This window comes from Procambarus clarkii, chromosome 14 (genome assembly GCF_040958095.1).
Source record: "Procambarus clarkii isolate CNS0578487 chromosome 14, FALCON_Pclarkii_2.0, whole genome shotgun sequence".
Taxonomy (NCBI): Eukaryota; Metazoa; Arthropoda; class Malacostraca; order Decapoda; family Cambaridae; genus Procambarus; species Procambarus clarkii.
In genome coordinates this window covers 43,304,157-43,326,031 of record NC_091163.1, presented here as the reverse complement: position 1 = coordinate 43,326,031, position 21,875 = coordinate 43,304,157, and the positions used below count along the sequence as shown (strand labels likewise).

General features: G+C 45.9%; 2 protein-coding genes across 2 annotated transcripts in view; both read left to right on the top strand.

Annotated features, from left to right (window-relative positions):
• The first annotated feature begins 373 nt into the window (after window positions 1-373).
• The window catches only part of LOC138364618 (tripartite motif-containing protein 59-like), a 98,285-nt gene continuing 76,783 nt past the window's right edge, over window positions 374-21,875 (top strand). The window contains exon 1 of the mRNA XM_069324567.1: window positions 374-694. The gene's annotated coding sequence lies outside the window, so the exon portion shown is untranslated. The remainder of the gene's footprint in view (window positions 695-21,875) is intronic.
• Window positions 13,836-19,975, top strand: LOC138364810 (uncharacterized). The gene is made up of 4 exons (XM_069324792.1): window positions 13,836-13,890; window positions 14,201-14,566; window positions 18,714-18,857; window positions 19,866-19,975. Exons 1-4 carry the CDS (start codon window positions 13,836-13,838, stop codon window positions 19,973-19,975), a joined length of 675 nt encoding a protein of 224 aa, XP_069180893.1.

Genomic DNA, 21,875 nt, shown 5'->3' with positions numbered 1-21,875 from the left:
TCTTTAACCCTTTCTACTACCGCCGATGAATGGGTATGAGGTGCATAATAAATGAACTAAACTAACTTTATTACTAAAGAAATGCAACTTTCTCAGTATAATTTATTCTATCAATTAATAATGAAGTTATTATGTAGAGTTCAAATGTTGTTACAATGGAGGTATTATTACATTTATTGGTTTGCTTAAGGCCGTGCTGGAGACCCTGCGCGTGCTGGGGCTTTACCAAGAATGTAACACTCAATCACCAATGTTGTGCTTTCACAACCCACTCTACCTTCTTCAATATAAATAAATAAATATAAATAAATACATACCGGTAAATAATAACTAAATAAAACACAACATTAGACATAAGTGTGGGCAAAGATCAGTAACCAAAGAAAATGGAAGAAGGAAGGTGGCGGGGAAGCGAGCGAGTGACGTCATCACAACAAAGGTTCCACTATTGGACGTGTACACGACCCGTGAGATAACACTGACGCTCCTCGCCTATCTTAAAGACGGTCTCCTGTGTCCAAAATACCCGCCAAATTGTCCCTCCCACAATACTCACAAGACAGTTGTGGCAGTGTAAGTGTGTGGTGAGGGCACACCACTGAAGACATTGAGGATATACCACGAGGAAGAGACAAAACTGTTGAAGAAAGGAGTCACTGGCTCCACCTGACCACCTTGGGCCACATTCACCAAGGTACTTACCAATGGTTTTCTTCTTAGCTACCAATGTTTTTCTTCTTAGCTACCAATGTTTTTCTTCTTAGCTACCAATGTTTTTCTTCTTAGCTACCAATGTTTTTCTTCTTAGCTACCAATGTTTTTCTTCTTAGCTACCAATGTTTTTCTTCTTAGCACCTTCGTGGCGACTACGTCGGTATTCAGGTAGCTACACTAAGAAGAAAAACCTTCGTAACTTTGGTCCGTCATCTAAGTGTACTGTCGACCACTCGTAACTGGATATAACTCAATTTTTCTCTACTACATAACACTGGGATCGATTTTAATATAAACAAAAGATTATTAGTTGGTGAATCTCGTGAAGAGGAGTCCTTCGTGTTAGTTATATATGCATTCTCTGCTTGAAACTTGAAGTAAATATGTCTTTTATGATAGGAGAATTAGTTTTATAATAGCAAGATATTATACCAGTAGTTATTAAGTAAATAAACACTGGTGAACATGAAATATGAGAGAAGGTTATGAGCCCTGCCTGATGGGAGCATTTACTATCACCAAATGCCCCTGTTCACCTAGTAATCAGTAAGGGTGTACCTTAGCTATACATACACAGTTTTAATTTATTTTGTTTGGTTTTATTTTGAAATTAAATCATGGGTGAGACAGAAGAAAAATATCCTGCACAAAGATGTTAGGTTAGGGTAAAAACTTCAAAAACGCTTCTCATTGAATAATTAAACCTATAATTATGACTATATGGACTATTAAAAAAAAGAGAGGGGGAAGTAGGGTTCCTCTTCCTGTTACACAATTTGGGTGTGTGGAACCAGTAATTATTGCCACTACCCTGGATCACCTATGGACTAATAAAACAGCTCCCTTTACATCTGGGGTAATTTATGACAGAACAACTGACAACTATCCTACCTTCCTCATAGCAAACATGGACACAACACCACCAGAAACCAAGAAACTCTCATTCAGGCTACACAGTGAATCAGCTTTAGGCAATCTCTCTAATGCACTTCACAATATTAACTGGGAATCTGAATTTAATAATACACAGGATATAAACTCATTAACTAACCTCTTTCTCTCCAAAACTCTAAGCCTTTACAACACTCACTGTCCCCTCCTTTCCAAACAAGTAACTGATAAAAGAAAAAATAACCCGTGGCTTACAAGTGGCATAATTAAATCAATCAACAAAAAACATGAATATGAAAAGAAATTTAGGAGTGGCCTAGTTACAAAGGAAGTAGTTAAAAGGTACTCATCAGTGCTTACCAGTATCATAAGAAAAGCTAAACTTTCATATTATGAGACTAGATTCAAAGAAGCAAAAGGCAACATGAAAAGCACATGGAATACCATCTCTAATATCCTGGGAACTAAACAACACTCCCACAACCAGATAACACTCTCTAAGGATGGCCTTACACCATCATCTGACCTAGAAATGGCGAATTAATTTAATAGCTTCTTTTCATCAATTGGTGCTAACCTTGCAAGTAAAATCCCACAGACTCAGACATATATCAACACATATCTCTCAGGCAGCTATCCAAACTCTCTTCTCCTCTCACCAGTCAGCCCGACAGATGTTGTGTCCATCATACACTCACTAAAAACCAAAGCTGGGAACATCAGTGAAATCCCATCCATTGTATACAAGAGCGCCTCCCATGCCCTTGCGCCACCTATAGCTCTGGTGTTCAACAAATCCCTTGAGTGTCATACCTTCCCTGATATCCTTAAAAAAGCAAGAGTAACGCCAGTTCATAAAGGAGGTAATCCGGCAGACATAACTATAGACCAATATCAAACCTACCCATACTATCAAAAATATTTAAAAAAATTATCTACAAACAGCTCTACTCCTATCTCGTAAAATTCGACATTCTTATCCCCTGTCAGTTTGGCTTTCGCTCCCAAAAGTGTACCAACGATGCAATTATTAGTTTCCTTTATATAATTTACTCAGCCCTTGACAAAAATGAGTTTCCGATTGGACTCTTCATTGAGCTGTGAAAGGCCTTTGATACTGTTAATCACGATTACCTCTTATGTAAACTACATCATTATGGAATCCGAGGCCATGCACTGGACTATATCCAATCCTATCTTAGTAATAGACACCAATGTGTAGCCATCAATAATATAACCTCTCCCACTCTACCAATAACCGTTGGAATGCCACAGGGCAGCATCTTGGGACCTCTTCTATTTCTTATATACATCAATGATCTGCCTAATGTCTCTAACATTCTGAAACCTATTTTGTTTGCTGATGATACTACCCTCATCTACTCCAACCCCAACCCACATACACTAAATAATGTTGTTAATAATGATCTAAAAAAAAGTCCATTTATGGATGTCAACCAACAAACTAACACTTAACATAGAAAAGATCTACAACATCTTATTTGGAAGCAAATCTACAAATGCAATTCAGCTTCAGATAGACAATGTAAACATTAGCAATAAAAATGATGGAAAGTTTCTTGGCCTATTCCTAGACAAGAGACTCAACTTCAGTACCTACATACAACACAAAACTAAGAAAGTCTCTAAAACAGTTGATATACTCTCCAAAATCAGATATTATGTACCTAACTCTGCTCTCATCTCTCTATATTATGCACTAATCTATCCCTATCTCAACTATGGTATCTGTGCATGGGGTTCAACCACTGCAAACCACCTCAAGTCCATCATCACCCAGCAAAAATCTGCTATCAGAATAATCTCAAATTTGCTTTCAGGCAACACTCAGCCCCCTTGTTTAACTCCCTAAATATGCTAAACATAATCTCACTCCATAAATTCTCTTGTGTCAACTACATTTACAAAACCCTGTTCTTAAATGCAAATCCTGCTCTGAAACTCTTCCTAGACAGATGTAATAGGACCCATTATCACCACACCAGAAATAAATATCTCTTTGATATCCCCAGAGTTAAACTTAATCTGTGTAAACACTCTATGCAAATAAAGGGACCCAGTTTATGGAACTCACTCCCTATTGAATTGAAAAGCTGTCCAACTTTTACATCATTCAAAATCAATACTAAAAAGTACCTAATTTCATCTTCATAGTTTTTCACCTTTTGCCTTAAAATTGCACTGTATCTATTGCTACCCAATCTCCCAACCTTTATGTTCCCAATTTGAACAACTTTACCATTGTGATCATTGCTGTCTTCTTATATGTGCTGCCAATCTGCTGTATGGTGTTTATTATTGTTTAACATCTTTACCATTGTGATCATTGCAGTCTTCTTATATGTGCTGCTAATCTGCTGTATGGTGTCTATTAATCTTGTTTATCTGTAGCTATTGCTACCCAGTCTCCCAATCTTTATGCACCCAATCTGAGCATCTTTACCATTGTGATCATTACTGTCTTATATGTGCTGTCAATCTGCTGTATGGTGTCTATTAATCTTGTTTAAATTACCAATCAAGCTGTCAATGTAACCAATCAGAGCTTTAATATAACAATGTGCTCTAATATACTTACTAAGCTCTCTCATCTCATTTTTCTCTTGCAATGTATTTGTTATCATTTATCAATTCTGATAGAAATTACCTACTTAAAATTATCCGTTAGATTAAGGACCTGCCCGAAACGCTGCGCGTACTAGTGGCTTTACAAGATTGTAAATACTGTACTATTCAATGTATTCTCACAAACCCAATGTACCTTCTTGTATATATATATAAATAAATAAATAAATAAATAAATAAAAGAAGGCACCATGTCGGGAAGGCTATGTAGCATTAAGGCAGTAAGGTGAGGCAGCTACTTATTTGAGGAATGCTTATTTTATTTATCTTACAAGTTGAGGCAGCCTATTTTATTTGAGGAATGCAGCTGATTCCTCTACATTTAGTATGGAACAAATTTGTGTCCAAGACCTCTTCCTGTTACACAATTTGGCTGTGTAACAATCAGTAAGTAATTATCAAAAGAAGGCACCAAGCTGGGAAGGCTATGTAGCACCATTGTGTGTAGCAATAAACCTAATTTTTTAACAAATAATGCACCTGTGAGAAACAAATCCTGTCAGCTGTAAAAATATTGATGCAGTTATTTAAATAAAAAATATAATGAAAGAAATATTACTGGTTATTTTTATTCTATCTTTTTGTACTATACAGTACAGTATATCCAAAGAAGTGAAATATTGAGACATAATGCATAATTTAATGAATGATTCAAAATAAATATGACTACTGTATTACATATCAACATGAGATCTTAATGATCCATGGTTAACATGATTTAATAAGGGTAATATTGGTAATAACACAAACTATAATTTAAAATCTTTATTACTGATATTTTTGTATTAAGAAGCTTAGGTATACATAGCAATATGCTGCTACCCTATTCTATATGGAAGATTACACAGTGTAGATAAAAAACTAGCTATAAGTTCATCTAATACTCCCATCTCACAGGATGGTTAGTCATACATGGAATCAGGGGAGAAAATACCTGCCTCAATACAAAAAACAAATCAGCTCTGACTAAACAATAACTTCACGATTTTCACAAGAGGTAAGCACTGAATCATGGAAACATTATATTATAACTACAGTACTCTTACTAGTTTCTACAAGACTCCTCTCAAACAATGTATTTTTTTAACATGCTTAGGCATACACAGCAATGTGCTGCTTCCCTATTCTGTATGAAGGACCATATAGTTCATTCTCTGAAACTCTCCCTGGACAGATGTAATAGGACCCATTATCACCACACCAGAAATAAATATCTCCTTGATATCCCTAGAGTCAAACTTAATCTGTGTAAACACTCTGTGCAAATAAAGGGACCTAGTCTATGGAACTCACTCCCTAATGAATTGAAAAGCTGTCAGACTTTTGCCTCATTCAAAAACAAAACCAAAAAGTACCTAATTTCATCTTCATAGTTTCCTACACTGTGCTTTAAATTTGGTCTGTATCTAGTGTTACCCAATCTCCCAATCTTTATGTACTTAATCCAAACAATATTACCTTTGTGATCATTGCTGTCTTCTTTTCAGTGCTAGCAATATGGTGTATTGTGCCTTGTAATTTTTGTTAAACTATCATTCAAGCTGTCAATGCAATCAATCTGAGCTACCTATGTGCTTTAATATACCTTCTAATTTCTCTCATCTTTTTTTCTTTGTTTTCTTACCATGTACATTACCTGTTATCATTTTTATAAATTTTGCTAGTATTTACTACTTAAAATTTTCTGTTAGATTAAGGACCTGCCCGAAACGCTGCACGTACTAGTGGCTTTACAAGAATGTAATCACTATGCTATGTATCCTCATAATCCCAATGTACCTTCTTGTATATATATATTAATAAATAATAATTAATAATAATAAATAAATAGTCTAGATAAAAAAACAGCTACAAACTCATCCAACATCCTCACCTCACAGGACGGCCAGTCATACATGGAATCAGGAGAGAACAAAATACTTCAGGCTGATCTATTAGCTCCCACTGACAAAATCTGGGTACAGCACAAGAATATCTTCCAATATTCCTGAGTGTATGAAGTAATTACAGAGCTCAAAGTGCCTCATATCATCTGGTATGAAGTCACTGATACTGTAACAGGGCAATCACAGATATAGTGTTGGAAAGTATGTCCTCTCAAGTAAGACTGAAAACAGATGTTTTTCTGTGGGGAGCCCCTACGGCTCCCTGGAGCTTATCGGGCTAATGTGTGTTATGTTAGACCGGGACATTAGCTAAGGAGTTCAGACCTACCAGGGACCAGCGCCAGAACCTGGCCCCTTCAGAGAGGTTTCAGGGAGCAATGGCCCTGGAAAACCCCATATGGTTGGGGGTTTTCCTTATCTGCCATCGACCGGGGTTAGGCACCCAGAAAGGTAGGCGTAACAAAACAAACCCCACATGGTAAGAAACTACAACAAAAACCGAACAGAGAGGTAGAAAACTCCCTACAATCCCAAGGAAACAAGCAAACAAGCAAACATCACTCTTTACTGCCGCGCCGATCGTCCGCGCAGCCCTCCCCACCCCGGGAGGGGGAGGGGGGAGCCCCGGACCTACCGCGCCGGCTGCCAAGCTCCAGTTCGTTCGCTAATGTCAACCGGGATTGACGCTTCTCTGGCCTCAGTTTCCTAGGCGGTGTTTGCCTTGTGTGGCGTTCACTGCCGTGTGTTGTGGTGTGCGGTGGCCAGGAGTACTTCATCAGTGCCGGGGCTGCATGTGCTTAGTGGCTGACTTCCCTAAGCGCCCTGTGAGTACTGCCCTTGCGTTACAGGGTTATCTTCCCTGGGGCGTTCGGGAACCATTCCCGTAGAGGTTCTTGCTGCTCGGCATTTGCCTCGCCCTTGGGGCCAGCTGGGGCTTGGGGCCCTTGTTTGGCCCTGGGTAGGGATTGGTATTGTGCTGGTTAGGGCGTCAAGGTGTTGCGCAGCCTGCCACCTAAGCGGCGGCCGGTTTCTGTTGCCTCTGGAGACGGCGTACTTTTGCGGGGTTTTTCTTTTGTTTTCATTTTCTTGCCTGGTGGGGGTCTGCCTAAGGTGGTTATAGTTCCACTGGTAGTGTTTGGCGGCCCTCTGCTAGGCCCCTGTGCTTGTACACGTCTCGGGGGTTTTCAGTGCTATAATCTACCCTCTTGTTATGTTTGGGTTTCTTAACCGGTTAGCAACACCTTGCCCGGGCTTCCCGTAGTTGTTACCCTACGGGCCCTGGAAACCCCTGTCTGGGCTCGGGGGACCATTGAATGTGTCTTCCGGGTTCCAACCCGTCTTGTACGGGATCGTTGGTTGCTGTTCCCTTGTCTCCGGGTGACAGTCGCCATTTTTACCTCCGTCATGCTGCCTGTTGGGTCCCTGATACCTTGACCCGGAGTCTTGCGAGTGATTCTCTGCTTGTTCTCCAGTACTCTCCTGATGTTATTACTGTTCAGAGTACAGGCGGCATCCGTGTTGCAAGCTAGGTTAGATTGCTGCAACATGCTAGGTTGGTTTCCCACTCGAATGCCCCGTGGCCGCCCCGTTTGGTTAGGTGCTGCTCGCCCCTTTCTCTCCATGTTCCCGGCTCCGGACCGTCTGCGTGTTTCTGGGTCGGGGCGGGGTTCAGTTGCGGCAGAGACTCGGGCGGTTTTCGGGGGATGCCCCGTTCGGGTTGGGGACGGAGGTTTGAGCCTGTGCCTCCTGCCAAGGCTTCTGGGTCTTACCAGCGGCCCTTTCTTGTTGCCTTTCCCATGGGCTCTTGCTTTTCTTTCAGGGCGGAGGGCTTGGAGGACGGCTCTGCCCCGGGGCCTCTGTTGTTGGTTCCCGGGGCTGTGGGGGATGCCTACTAGCAGTTCTGGGGCGGTTTTGCCCCTTCAGGGGTTTTTCTGCTTTTGGGCGTCGTTTTTCGCCCTTCCAGTCTGCTAGCTTCCCACATTTGCTGGCGTGTTTTTGTGTATTAAGCGTCAGTCACAGCCCCTGCTGGCGGCCATTTTCGTCTGCCGGTTTCCCGGCGTGGCCACCAGGGCGGCGTTGCGGTTTGTTTACATGCGTCTGGGTGTGCGAGCAAGCGTCTCTGGTGAGTTTTCAAAAAATTTGCAGGGTTTTTGTTCTCCTGTTGTCGTTTCTTTGTTTTTCTGGTGTTTTCTTGCCGTTTCCTGTTCCTCTGGGAACGTTTGGGTGTTGATTTTGGGTCTGAGCCTCTGGGTTTAGGCTCAGTGCCCCTGGCTGGTATGCTTGCTCCCACACCTTGCCCCTCGGTTTTCGGTCTGTTGGGACCGTTTTCCCAGGGCGTTCTGCTGGGGTCTGTGCTTTGCCTTTTAGTGGTGTTCTCCGCCGGCAAATGTGGTGGTTGGGCTCCCCCTGGTTCGATTCTGGGTTCCTTTGGGTTCCTTGGTTTCGTTCTGGAGGTTTCTTCCTCTTGGGCCCCCTTTTGTGGGTTCAGGGGATTTTGTTTCCTCGTGTGACCCGGTTCTGCCTTTTGGGGTTCCGGGGTCTTCCTGGCTTGCAGACTGCGCTTTTTGGGTCTTGGCACATGTTGTGGTTGTGCTGGGACTTTGTGGTTTTGCTGTCGAGGTGGGCCTTTTGATGCAGTTTTGTGCCTTCTTTGCCTGGCCGGCGTAGTGCTCTTTGCCACTAGTCGGCGGCTTGTGCTTTTACAATGTGTCCTCACCTAGTTGTGCTTGTGGGGGTTGAGCTCTGGCTCCTTGGTCCTGCCTCTCAACCGTCCGTCAACAGGTGTATCGGTTCCTGTGCCTCTTGGGCTCTGTCATGTCTACATGTGACATTGTATGGGGGTCAGCCTCGTTACTTGTGTGAGGAGTCGCCACATTACTTCTTAGTGCTTTCCCGTTCCCGTTCTGACACTCAAAAAAAAAAAAAAAAAAAAAAAAAAAAAACTAATTCTATCTGTGGCTCTTTTGGGTACTCAGTTTCCACCTGTGTCCCCTAGTGCGTGTGCCCCTTGTGTTACATATCCTGTCCTTCTCAACCCTGTCGATTCCCTTGGGTATCTTGTATGTGGTGATCAGGTCTCCCCTCACTTCCTCTTCCAGCGAAGTGTGGTTTCATTCCCGTAGTCTCTCCTCATGACTTCGGTAGTGTACTTTTTCTTTCTGAAGGGTTCTGTTCCCTTCTCTGTTGACTGGGCGCTGGGGGAGCAGCTTGCTCTGTTGCCTCTCGCTTGGTCCCGCTGTTGGTGGGCGCTTTGGGTTGTCTTCCGGCCTCTGCTGGCGTCGGAGGACGGCTTCTCCCCCTTGGGGGGGGTTCAGAGCTGGCGGGGTGGGCTTCTTCCCTGCGCTTCGTCATTTCCTCTTCGTGGGTGCGTGGGGCGTGGTCGATCCGCCCCATCCTTCTGGGCTTCCCGTCTGCTCTTTGCAGTCATGAGCTTTTCCAGTCTGCAGTTCTTCTGGACTACTACCGTCTGCGCCCTGGATCCTCTGCCCTGCTCGGAGGACTGTTGTCTCCTGTTCGGATTCTGTTAGGGCCGGGTGCATGGATGGTGGACCTGGACCTCCAGGTCACTTCTTGGCACGTTCCTCTCCAGTTTTTCTGGGGCTAGCACGGTTGGTAATTACCTATGTGTACTTACCTAAGTGTAGTTACAGGATGAGAGCTACTCTCGTGGTGTCCCGTCTTCCCAGCACTCTTTGTCATATAATGCTTTGATTATAATTGTCATATTGTCATATAATGATTGTCATATGTCATAATGTCTTCATATGATTGTCATACAATGCTTTGGTGGTGGGGCTTCAGGTTTGCTGTTTTTATTGAATTCCCTATTTTGTGAAGGGCACTTTGTATACTCTTTGCATCTTTACCGGATCTTAGTGCCCTGTCTGCGTCTGAGATTCGGTGTCTGGCCTACCTCGACGACTGGCTGGAGTGGGCTCCCAGTCAGTCCGCTTGTCTGCTCGCCAGGGGATGGTTCTTTCCAGATCGCTGGGTTTGGTTTCCTGGTGATCTGGAGGTTTTACCTTGTTTCCGTCCCGGGTTCGGACCTGGGCCTTGTTTCAGGCTCTTGGGCCCCTCATTGTCTTCCCTCCAGAAGTGTTCCTGTGGCTGTGGTCCCGCCTTTGGCTGTTCAGGAGGGGGTCCCGGGTTGCTCAGCGGTTGCTTGGGCGGTTGTGCGGGAGTTTGCACTTCGGCGTGCTTGTCTGCCCGCGGAGTCGGGTTTGGCTCCGGCGTCGGTTGGTTCCTACGGAGACTCCACTTCCGCCTCTTGCATTCCTTGGGTTCCTCTGGGGATCTGGTGTTGGTGCTGCGTCACCAGCTTCCTCTTTGGGGTTTTCGGGGTTCCGTGCCTTGGCGGCTCCCCGAGCCTTCGCTCAATGTGTTCACGGACGGGTCGTCTCTCGGCTGGGGCTTTGTGACCAGTGCTCACCAGGTCGGCCGAGGTTGATGGAGTCTGTCTGTCCGTCGGGCTCACAGCCCGGTTCAGGTGTTCATGGCTGTCTGGTTTGCGCTTCGGAGGGTTTGGGTCACTAGGTACTCTACCGTTCAGCTCTGTTTGGACTGTTCTCTGGTGGTTCTTGCCGGAACCACAGGGGGTTTGGTACCCCTACTCAAATCTCTTAATATGTTAGATATTAAGTCACTGCACATTCTCTCATGTGTATTATACATATATAAAACGCTAAACTATAATGCCAATCCTGATCTTAAAAGCTTCATAGAAGGTTGTAACAGAACCCATGAGCACCACACCAGAAATAAATACAGTTTTGATATTCCTAGAGTACGTCTTAATCAAACTAGAAATGCTCTGCAAATCAAGGGGCCCAGAATGTGGAATGACCTTCCCAACCATGTTAAAGACTGTACCTCTCTCAACCAGTTTAAGATAAAAACTAAACACTACCTAATAAATTCCCTGTAATCTACCTCACTCCTCTATTGTCAACCCATGTCTGTTATTTTCTTTTTTTTTTTCTTTTTTGTAATCTACACTGTTTGTCAACCTATTGTATTTGTGCTGCTTTTTCAGTCATGTTCCCCCTTTTTTTTATCTTTATTTGTATTTGTTCTCAACATCTTTTATTCTTTATGCTCAATTAGTATTAAGTTCTAGATATTAATGTTTTTCTTGCCCGAAACGCATTGCGTAATAGTGGCTTTAGGCATTGTATGTACTAGCTCTATCTATATATCAATCCATTAATGTAACATCACTTGTATGTATATACCTTACCTGAATAAACATCTGAATCTGAATCTGAACCGTGTGGTTCGTGTCCGGGGTGTGTCCTGCGTCCTGGTGGACAGCTGTCTCGGTTCATTCCTCTTCGTGGGTTGGCCAGTCGTCGCCGATTCGTTTTGTTGGCTCTGTTGGGCTTATGGACTCCTGGCCATGGACGTCTTCGGGTCGGCGTGGTCTAGGCGTCGCCCGTTTTGTGGCGCCCTTCCCACCTGCGAGGACTTCACGGTGGAGGCTTTCGGCAGGCCTGGTCGAGGTGGGGGGTACCTGTACCTCTTCTCCCGGTCCAGCTGTTGCTTCGGGTTCTGGCTCAGTTGCAGCCCATTCCCACGAGAACAATCCTTATGGTTCCACTGTGGCCGGCCCGGCCTTCTTTTCAGACGTTGCTTGATAGGTGTCCGTACCCGGGGCGTTTTTCCTGAGGCTTCGCCTCTTTCAGCAGGCCGAATCGGTCCTGTCCGTGACTGGTTCGGCCTTCTCTTTGGCTCTTCGCGTCTGGTATTTTGACGCAGGTATCGCCATCTCTATGGTGTTCAGGTGGTTTTGTTGACGGTGTCCCACCTGCGAGCTTCGTCTTGGAGACTGTATGACGTTTATTACGTCTTCTCGCGTTTTGTTTCCCCTCCGGCCTGCTCATGAGTCGCCTGAGCCATCCTGGTCCTTGTTCAGGGTGCCTTCTTCTCTTCCCCTCAGTTTGTGGTAGCCCCTTCGGTTTCAGTTTCCTCCTCTTTGGTACTGGTGGTAGCTTTATTGGTGTGCAGCCTTTCTCTGTCCTGGCGACGGTCGAGACGGCTGCTTTCCGGAGGGGTTCTTGGGGTATTGGTACTTGTTTGGTTTGGCCGGGGGGTGCGTCCTGTGTTGTCCAGTTGTGCTTTTTGCTGTTGCCGGCGTACCGTGCCTGGGGATGCGCTGTGGTTGATCCGGTTCCTTCGTTCCCTGTTTTCAGGGCTCGGGTCTCCCGGGTCGTCCGCAGTGTTTTCCTTCTTACTGCGGTCTGTCTTTGCGCCCGTGCTGTTCAGACGTTTACAGCAATTGCTGCTGTGTTGGTGACGTCTCGGGCTCATTTCGGGCGCAGGGAATTGTGGGTCGCACAGGTTTTTGGCCGCCCATCCATGTGTGCGTCTGTTCTTGGGCGTTCTTGTTGCCTTGGGTCGCAGGTTTGCGACCGGTTGTCTTGGCTTTGCGTTGCAGAGTTTGTGGCGGCCGCCTCCCGGGTTAGCCCTTTCTTTTCCTTCTCTTTGGGTATGAAGCTCCAGGGAGCCGTAGGGGCTCCCCACAGAAAACCAGCGTTGAATGTAATGAAACGCCATTTTCTGGGTGAGCCCCGGAGGCTCCCTGGAAACCCTCCCTCCCACCGGTCGGCGGTTTTTTCGCGTTGGTTGAAGCTTAGCTTCCGAACTGGAGCTTGGCAGCCGGCGCGGTAGGTCCGGGGCTCCCCCCTCCCCCTCCCGGGGTGGGGAGGGCTGCGCGGACGATCGGCGCGGCAGTAAAGAGTGATGTTTGCTTGTTTGCTTGTTTCCTTGGGATTGTAGGGAGTTTTCTACCTCTCTGTTCGGTTTTTGTTGTAGTTTCTTACCATGTGGGGTTTGTTTTGTTACGCCTACCTTTCTGGGTGCCTAACCCCGGTCGATGGCAGATAAGGAAAACCCCCAACCATATGGGGTTTTCCAGGGCCATTGCTCCCTGAAACCTCTCTGAAGGGGCCAGGTTCTGGCGCTGGTCCCTGGTAGGTCTGAACTCCTTAGCTAATGTCCCGGTCTAACATAACACACATTAGCCCGATAAGCTCCAGGGAGCCTCCGGGGCTCACCCAGAAAATGGCGTTTCATTACATTCAACGCTGGTTTTTTTTTACCCAGATGGTTAAAACCCATGGAACTGCCTACCCGCTGAAGCCGTACCTGCCAAAATCCAGCTAGAAAATATCATTAGGACAATTAGCGGGACTTAACAAGCCCCCGGCTTTTTGTCCTCGTCGAGGCCACTAGATAGATTGTGGCCCTTGGGTAAATTTAGGTAAATATATACGTAAATAGATACCATCGCTTCTCAAGTCTCGGGAGCGACAAGGGGAGTTATACACTATTTCTTAGAATTACGTAGGTAAACAAAAAATGTAACATATTTGTATACTACAATGTCGGTGCTGACTGTACAAGTTGAAAAAACATTGTTTTACTTCGAAATATACTAATTTTATAAGAAAATTTGACGTAAATGTGTCGCAAGTGGTTACGGATAAGCTCTGATATGGCAGCGTCGTGATTGACTACAGCTGTAAGATGAAAAATGTTACCTTCTCTCTGATTGGTCAAACTAAAAGCGTAGTGACATCTAGCGAGACCTAAGTGAACCGCTTAGAAATCTTCTTAAGTTTACTTCTCTGAATCGCCCTTTGGCGCGTTCTTAGCCGGCACTTGGGAACCTTCGTAGCAAACCTACTTACGAGGAAATACATGGAGCTTCGTGAATCTTGGTCCTTGTTCCTCACACTCTCATCATCCACCATAAGTACTTGAGTGCTGTATGCTCCACCATTGTCTTACATAGGCCTATGCAAGTGTTGGCGTATGGACATAGGCCTATGGAATTGTTGGGGCTTGGACATTGACTTATCGAATTGTTAGTGTTTGGACTATATTGATCTAATCATCGACCTGGAAAGTGAGGGTACTGCCTCTGCTGATTAACCGAGAAAGATACAGACAAATGTCCAAATACTGATGACCTTCCAGATATTGGTGACCATCCAAATACTGGCGACCGTCCGGATGCTGGCGGCTGGGTAGCGGTAACTGTCTGGATATTGGTGGCCATTCAGGTACTGGAAACCATCTGGATATTGGTGGCCATTCAGGTACTGGAAACCATCTGGATATTGGTGGCCATTCAGGTACTGGAAACCATCTGGATATTGGTGGCCATTCAGGTACTAGAAACCATCTGGATATTGGTGGCCATTCAGGTACTAGAAACCATCTGGATATTGGTGACCAATCAGGTACTGGAAACCATCTGGATATTGGTGGCCATCTAGTTATTGGTAACCGTCCTGATAGTGGCAACCATCCAGTTACTGGTAACCGTCCTGATAGTGGCAACCATCCAGTTACTGGTAACCGTCCTGATAGTGGCAACCATCCAGTTACTGGCAACTGTCTGGTTACTGGTGACTGTCCAGATAATGGTAACCTTTCAGATGCTAGCACCTGTCCAGATATGGCAACTGTCCGGATACTGGGACCTGTTCAGATATAGTAATTGTCTGGTGACAATTGACTGGTGACTGTCCAAATTGTGGCAATCTTTCAGTTACTGGCAACTGTTCAGTTACTGGCAACTGTTCAGTTACTGGCAGCTGTTCAGTTACTGGCAGCTGTTTAGTTACTGGCAGCTGTTCAGTTACTGGCAGCTGTTCAGTTACTGGCAGCTGTTCAGTTACTGGCAGCTGTTCAGTTACTGGCAGCTGTTTAGTTACTGGCAGCTGTTCAGTTACTGGCAGCTGTTCAGTTACTGGCAGCTGTTCAGTTACTGGCAGCTGTTCAGTTACTGGCAGCTGTTCAGTTACTGGCAGCTGTTCAGTTACTGGCAACTGTTCAGTTACTGGCAGCTGTTTAGTTACTGGCAACTGTTCAGTTACTGGCAGCTGCTCAGTTACTGGCAGCTGTCCAGATACTGACGACCTCTCTAGATACTGTGACCCTCTAGATACTGGTGACCCTCTAGATACTGTGACCCTCTAGATACTGTGACCCTCTAGATACTGTGACCCTCTAGATACTGTGACCCTCTAGATATTGGTGACCCTCTAGATACTGTGACCCTCTAGATATTGGTGACCCTCTAGATACTGTGACCCTCTAGATACTGTGACCCTCTAGATACTGTGACCCTCTAGATACTGTGACCCTCTAGATACTGTGACCCTCTAGATACTGGTGACCCTCTAGATACTGGTGACCCTCTAGATACTGTGACCCTCTAGATACTGTGACCCTCTAGATACTGTGACCCTCTAGATACTGTGACCCTCTAGATACTGTGACCCTCTAGATACTGTGACCCTCTAGATACTGGTGACCCTCTAGATACTGGTGACCCTCTAGATACTTGTGACCCTCTAGATACTGGTGACCCTCTAGATACTGTGACCCTCTAGATACTGTGGCCCTCTAGATACTGTGACCCTCTAGATACTGTGACCCTGTAGATAATGGTGACCCTCTAGATACTGGTGACCCTCTAGATACTGTGACCCTCTAGATATTGGTGACCCTCTAGATACTGTGACCCTCTAGATACTGTGACCCTCTAGATACTGTGACCCTCTAGATACTGTGACCCTCTAGATACTGTGACCCTCTAGATACTGTGACCCTCTAGATACTGGTGACCCTCTAGATAATGGTGACCCTCTAGATACTGGTGACCCTCTAGATACTGTGACCCTCTAGATACTGTGACCCTCTAGATACTGTGACCCTCTAGATACTGTGACCCTCTAGATACTGTGACCCTCTAGATACTGGTGACCCTCTAGATACTGGTGACCCTCTAGATACTGGTGACCCTCTAGATAATGGTGACCCTCTAGATACTGTGACCCTCTAGATACTGTGACCCTCTAGATACTGTGACCCTCTAGATACTGTGACCCTCTAGATACTGTGACCCTCTAGATACTGTGACCCTCTAGATACTGTGACCCTCTAGATACTGTGACCCTCTAGATACTGTGACCCTCTAGATACTGGTGACCCTCTAGATACTGGTGACCCTCTAGATATTGGTGACCCTCTAGATACTGGTGACCCTCTAGATACTGGTGACCCTCTAGATACTGGTGACCCTCTAGATACTGTGACCCTCTAGATACTGTGACCCTCTAGATACTGTGACCCTCTAGATACTGTGACCCTCTAGATACTGGTGACCCTCTAGATAATGGTGACCCTCTAGATACTGGTGACCCTCTAGATACTGGTGACCCTCTAGATACTGTGACCCTCTAGATACTGTGACCCTCTAGATACTGTGACCCTCTAGATAATGGTGACCCTCTAGATACTGGTGACCCTCTAGATAATGGTGATCCTCTAGATACTGGTGACCCTCTAGATACTGTGACCCTCTAGATACTGTGACCCTCTAGATACTGTAACCCTCTAGATACTGTGACCCTCTAGATACTGTGACCCTCTAGATACTGTGACCCTCTAGATATTGGTGACCCTCTAGATACTGTGACCCTCTAGATACTGTGACCCTCTAGATACTGTGACCCTCTAGATACTGTGACCCTCTAGATACTGTGACCCTCTAGATACTGGTGACCCTCTAGATAATGGTGACCCTCTAGATACTGGTGACCCTCTAGATAATGGTGACCCTCTAGATACTGGTGACCCTCTAGATACTGTGACCCTCTAGATACTGTAACCCTCTAGATACTGTGACCCTCTAGATACTGTGACCCTCTAGATACTGGTGACCCTCTAGATACTGTGACCCTCTAGATACTGTGACCCTCTAGATACTGTGACCCTCTAGATACTGTGACCCTCTAGATACTGTGACCCTCTAGATACTGGTGACCCTCTAGATACTGGTGACCCTCTAGATACTGTGACCCTCTAGATACTGTGACCCTCTAGATACTGGTGACCCTCTAGATACTGGTGACCCTCTAGATACTGGTGACCCTCTAGATACTGGTGACCCTCTAGATACTGTGACCCTCTAGATACTGTGACCCTCTAGATACTGTGACCCTCTAGATACTGGTGACCCTCTAGATACTGGTGACCCTCTAGATAATGGTGACCCTCTAGATACTGGTGACCCTCTAGATACTGTGACCCTCTAGATACTGTGACCCTCTAGATACTGTGACCCTCTAGATACTGTGACCCTCTAGATACTGTGACCCTCTAGATACTGTGACCCTCTAGATACTGGTGACCCTCTAGATACTGTGACCCTCTAGATACTGTGACCCTCTAGATACTGTGACCCTCTAGATACTGTGACCCTCTAGATACTGTGACCCTCTAGATACTGTGACCCTCTAGATACTGTGACCCTCTAGATACTGTGACCCTCTAGATACTGTGACCCTCTAGATACTGTGACCCTCTAGATACTGTGACCCTCTAGATACTGTGACCCTCTAGATACTGTGACCCTCTAGATACTGGTGACCCTCTAGATACTGGACCCTCTATGGACCCTCTAGATACTGGTGACCCTCTAGATACTGGTGACCCTCTAGATACTGTGACCCTCTAGATACTGGTGACCCTCTAGATACTGTGACCCTCTAGATACTGTGACCCTCTAGATACTGTGACCCTCTAGATACTGGTGACCCTCTAGATACTGTGACCCTCTAGATACTGTGACCCTCTAGATACTGGTGACCCTCTAGATACTGTGACCCTCTAGATACTGGTGACCCTCTAGATACTGTGACCCTCTAGATACTGTGACCCTCTAGATACTGGTGACCCTCTAGATACTGTGACCCTCTAGATACTGGTGACCCTCTAGATACTGTGACCCTCTAGATACTGGTGACCCTCTAGATACTGTGACCCTCTAGATACTGTGACCCTCTAGATACTGTGACCCTCTAGATACTGTGACCCTCTAGATACTGTGACCCTCTAGATACTGTGACCCTCTAGATAATAATAATTTATTTAGGAAAGTACATACATAGTTGCAGAGTTACAGTACAAACATTGTGTTTGATATAAAGATAGAGGTAGTACATACAATACCTAAAGCCACTAGTACGTATAGTGTTTCAGGCAAGGTGAGGTGGGGAAAACCACTTAGACTAAAACTTAATAGTAATTGAGCTTAAAGTATAAATTGCATTGAAAGAAAAAAAAATAAAAAAGATAAAAAAAGAGGGGGAAAATGGTAGAAAATAGCCAATATACAAGTTGATCAACAAACAGCATTTTTTTTTTTAACTAGTAAGACATGGGTTGACATTTAGAAGTAAGGTAGGTTACATGGAGTTAATTAGGTAGTACTTAGTTTTCATCTTAAACTGGTTGAGAGAGGTACAATCTTCGACATGATTGGGAAGGTCATTCCACGTTCTGGGTCCCTTGATTTATAGAGCATTCCTAGTTTGATTAAGTCTTACTCTTGGAATATCAAATAGGTATTTGTTTCTGGTGTGGTGCTCATGAGTTCTGTTACAACCTTCTAGGAAGCGTTGAAGGTCAGGATTGACATTACAATTCAGAGTTTTAAATATATAGAGTACACAAGAGAGGATGTGCAGTGACCTAATATCTAATATAATGGTGACCATCCAGGTACTGGTGACCATCCAGATATTGGTGACCATCCAGGTACTGGTGACCATCCAGATAATGGTGACCATCCAGGTACTGGTGACCATCCAGATATTGGTGACCATCCAGGTATTGGTGACCATCCAGGTACTGGTGACCATCCAGGTACTGGTGACCATCCAGATATTGGTGACCATCCAGGTACTGGTGACCATCCAGGTACTGGTGACCATCCAGATATTGGTGACCATCCAGATATTGGTGACCATCCAGGTATTGGTGACCATCCAGGTACTGGTGACCATCCAGGTACTGGTGACCATCCAGGTACTGGTGACCATCCAGGTATTGGTGACCATCCAGGTACTGGTGACCATCCAGGTACTGGTGACCATCCAGATATTGGTGACCATCCAGATATTGGTGACCATCCAGGTACTGGTGACCATCCAGGTACTGGTGACCATCCAGGTACTGGTGACCATCCAGGTACTGGTGACCATCCAGGTACTGGTGACCATCCAGATATTGGTGACCATCCAGGTACTGGTGACCATCCAGGTACTGGTGACCATCCAGGTACTGGTGACCATCCAGGTACTGGTGACCATCCAGATATTGGTGACCATCCAGGTACTGGTGACCATCCAGGTACTGGTGACCATCCAGGTACTGGTGACCATCCAGGTACTGGTGACCATCCAGGTACTGGTGACCATCCAGGTACTGGTGACCATCCAGGTACTGGTGACCCTCCAGATATTGGTGACCATCCAGGTACTGGTGACCATCCAGGTACTGGTGACCATCCAGGTACTGGTGACCATCCAGATATTGGTGACCATCCAGGTACTGGTGACCATCCAGGTACTGGTGACCCTCCAGATATTGGTGACCATCCAGGTACTGGTGACCATCCAGGTACTGGTGACCATCCAGATATTGGTGACCATCCAGGTACTGGTGACCATCCAGGTACTGGTGACCATCCAGATATTGGTGACCATCCAGGTACTGGTGACCATCCAGGTACTGGTGACCATCCAGGTACTGGTGACCATCCAGGTACTGGTGACCATCCAGGTACTGGTGACCATCCAGATATTGGTGACCATCCAGGTACTGGTGACCATCCAGATATTGGTGACCATCCAGATATTGGTGACCATCCAGGTACTGGTGACCATCCAGATATTGGTGACCATCCAGATATTGGTGACCATCCAGATGCTAGTAACCAGACATTGGTGACTGGTCACTGGCAATTGTCCAGTTACTGGTGACTATCCATATACTGGCAACCATCCAAAGATATTTTGTGTAGTGCATCCTGGGGTTCAGGGGCTTTCTTGTTTGACACTCAGACAATTGGGTATGGCTCGCAGCAGGTTTCTGGAGTTTTGTGTCTCATCCCATTTTGGGTGGATGGCCTGGCTCAGGTGCCTGGCCCGGTGTTGGGGTCCCATCATGGTGCCTGGCCCAGTGCCGGGGTCCTATCATGGTGCCTGGCCCGGTGTTGGGGTCCCATCGTGGTGCCTGGCCCAGTGCTGGGGTCCCATCATGGTGCCTGGCCCAGTGCTGGGGTCCCATCATGGTGCCTGGCCCAGTGCTGGGGTCCCATCATGGGGCCTGGCCCGGTGTTGGGGTCCTATCATGGTGCCTGGCCCGGTGTTGGGGTCCCATCATGGTGCCTGGCCCAGTGCTGGGGTCCCATCATGGTGCCTGGCCCGGTGTTGGGGTCCTATCATGGTGCCTGGCCCGGTGCTGGGGTCCCATCATGGTGCCTGGCCCGGTGCTGGGGTCCCATCGTGGTGCCTGGCCCAGTGCTGGGGTCCTATTGTGGTTCCTGGCCTGGTGCTGGGGGCACCATTGTGGTTTCTGTGTTTTTCTCGTGAGTTTTGTCTTCAGTTTTTTTGGAAGATTTTAATTTTGATTCAAAATGAAGATTCTTCATTTTGGAAGAAAATGCAGAATAGAACCAATGAAGAGCAGGGGTGCCATAGGCACAATCAGAGAACACTGTATAAACATCAGAGGTCCACGGTTGTTCAACATCCTCCCAGCGAGCATAAGAAATATTGCCGGAACAACCGTGGACACCTTCAAGAGAAAACTAGATCATTTTCTCCAAGGAGTGCTGGACCAACTGGGCTGTGGTGGATATGTGGGCCTGCTGCAAGCAACAGCCTAGTGGACCAAACTCTCACAAGTCAAGCCTGGTCTCGGGCCGGGCTTAGGGAGTAGAAGAACTCCCAGAACCCCATCAACCAGGTATCAACCAGTTCTGGGGTTTCTTCATACCTCTATTCCTTCAACAGAAAGGGTGGGGAAGAGGGTTGTATACTTTCCTCTTCCAGATAACTATGTGGGAATGCAGGCAGGAGACACTGACACTGTGGCAGAAAATTAGGGTTAATTTTGTCTCCACCCAACACTACATTGCCTAACTGCTGTCTAGCAAGAGATAAGTGCATGGAGACTTAATATGCCATAACTCACAGGAAACTTCAACAGTAATCAACCATAAATAACAAATTTTCATTGTGCATGTTTATTTATGACCCTGCTGCCAGGCGTACACTATATGCTTAACCCACCTCCACTACCAATCTCCATGTATCTACGTCTGTAAACATTACCAAGTATCTACTGTACCACCGTAAACATGTCCAAACTTGGCAACAAGCAAGGTAGAGGTGCCTCTCGCCCATTCAACTTGTTACCAAGAGACCCAAATGAAACAACGGCAACACTGGGATCATCGCCAGTGTTGGTAAACACAGCATCTGGCGTTACCAACCCTCTCTCCCAGCCGCTGCCAACGACTCAACTCAAAACCCAAGCTGTGGAATTCACTCAATCTATGCCTCCCTGTATAAATTTCAAACCATTGCGGGACAACCCATGGCTGAAGAAACTACACAATCTAGTGCTCCAGCAATTGGAAGCAATTGAGGCCCTCCAAGCCACGGTCTCCCATCAACAACAAACTATGTCTGCCTCCTTTAATCTTCGATGACCAACAATCAAGCAATTCACAAGTGACACAATGGAGCAAATAAACAAGATTATGACCAGGGGAAATGCAACCAGGATAAAGCGACATCCTTCAAAAGCTGGAAAAACAAATAAATCTCCAGATGCACCAGGCGGCCTCTGAAGACGCCTTAGAACAACAACAAC

What these genes read in the sequence shown, in the direction of transcription:
- LOC138364810 (XM_069324792.1), top strand. Translation starts at nt 13,836, where the DNA reads ATGGAGCTTCGTGAATCTTGGTCCTTGTTCCTCACACTCTCATCATCC. An exon ending in ACTCTCATCATCCACCATAA is followed by an intron (nt 13,891 to 14,200) that starts GTACTTGAGTGC and finishes GTGGCCATTCAG; the next exon opens with GTACTGGAAACCATCTGGAT. An exon ending in AGGTACTGGTGACCATCCAG is followed by an intron (nt 18,858 to 19,865) that starts GTACTGGTGACC and finishes GTGACCATCCAG; the next exon opens with GTACTGGTGACCATCCAGAT.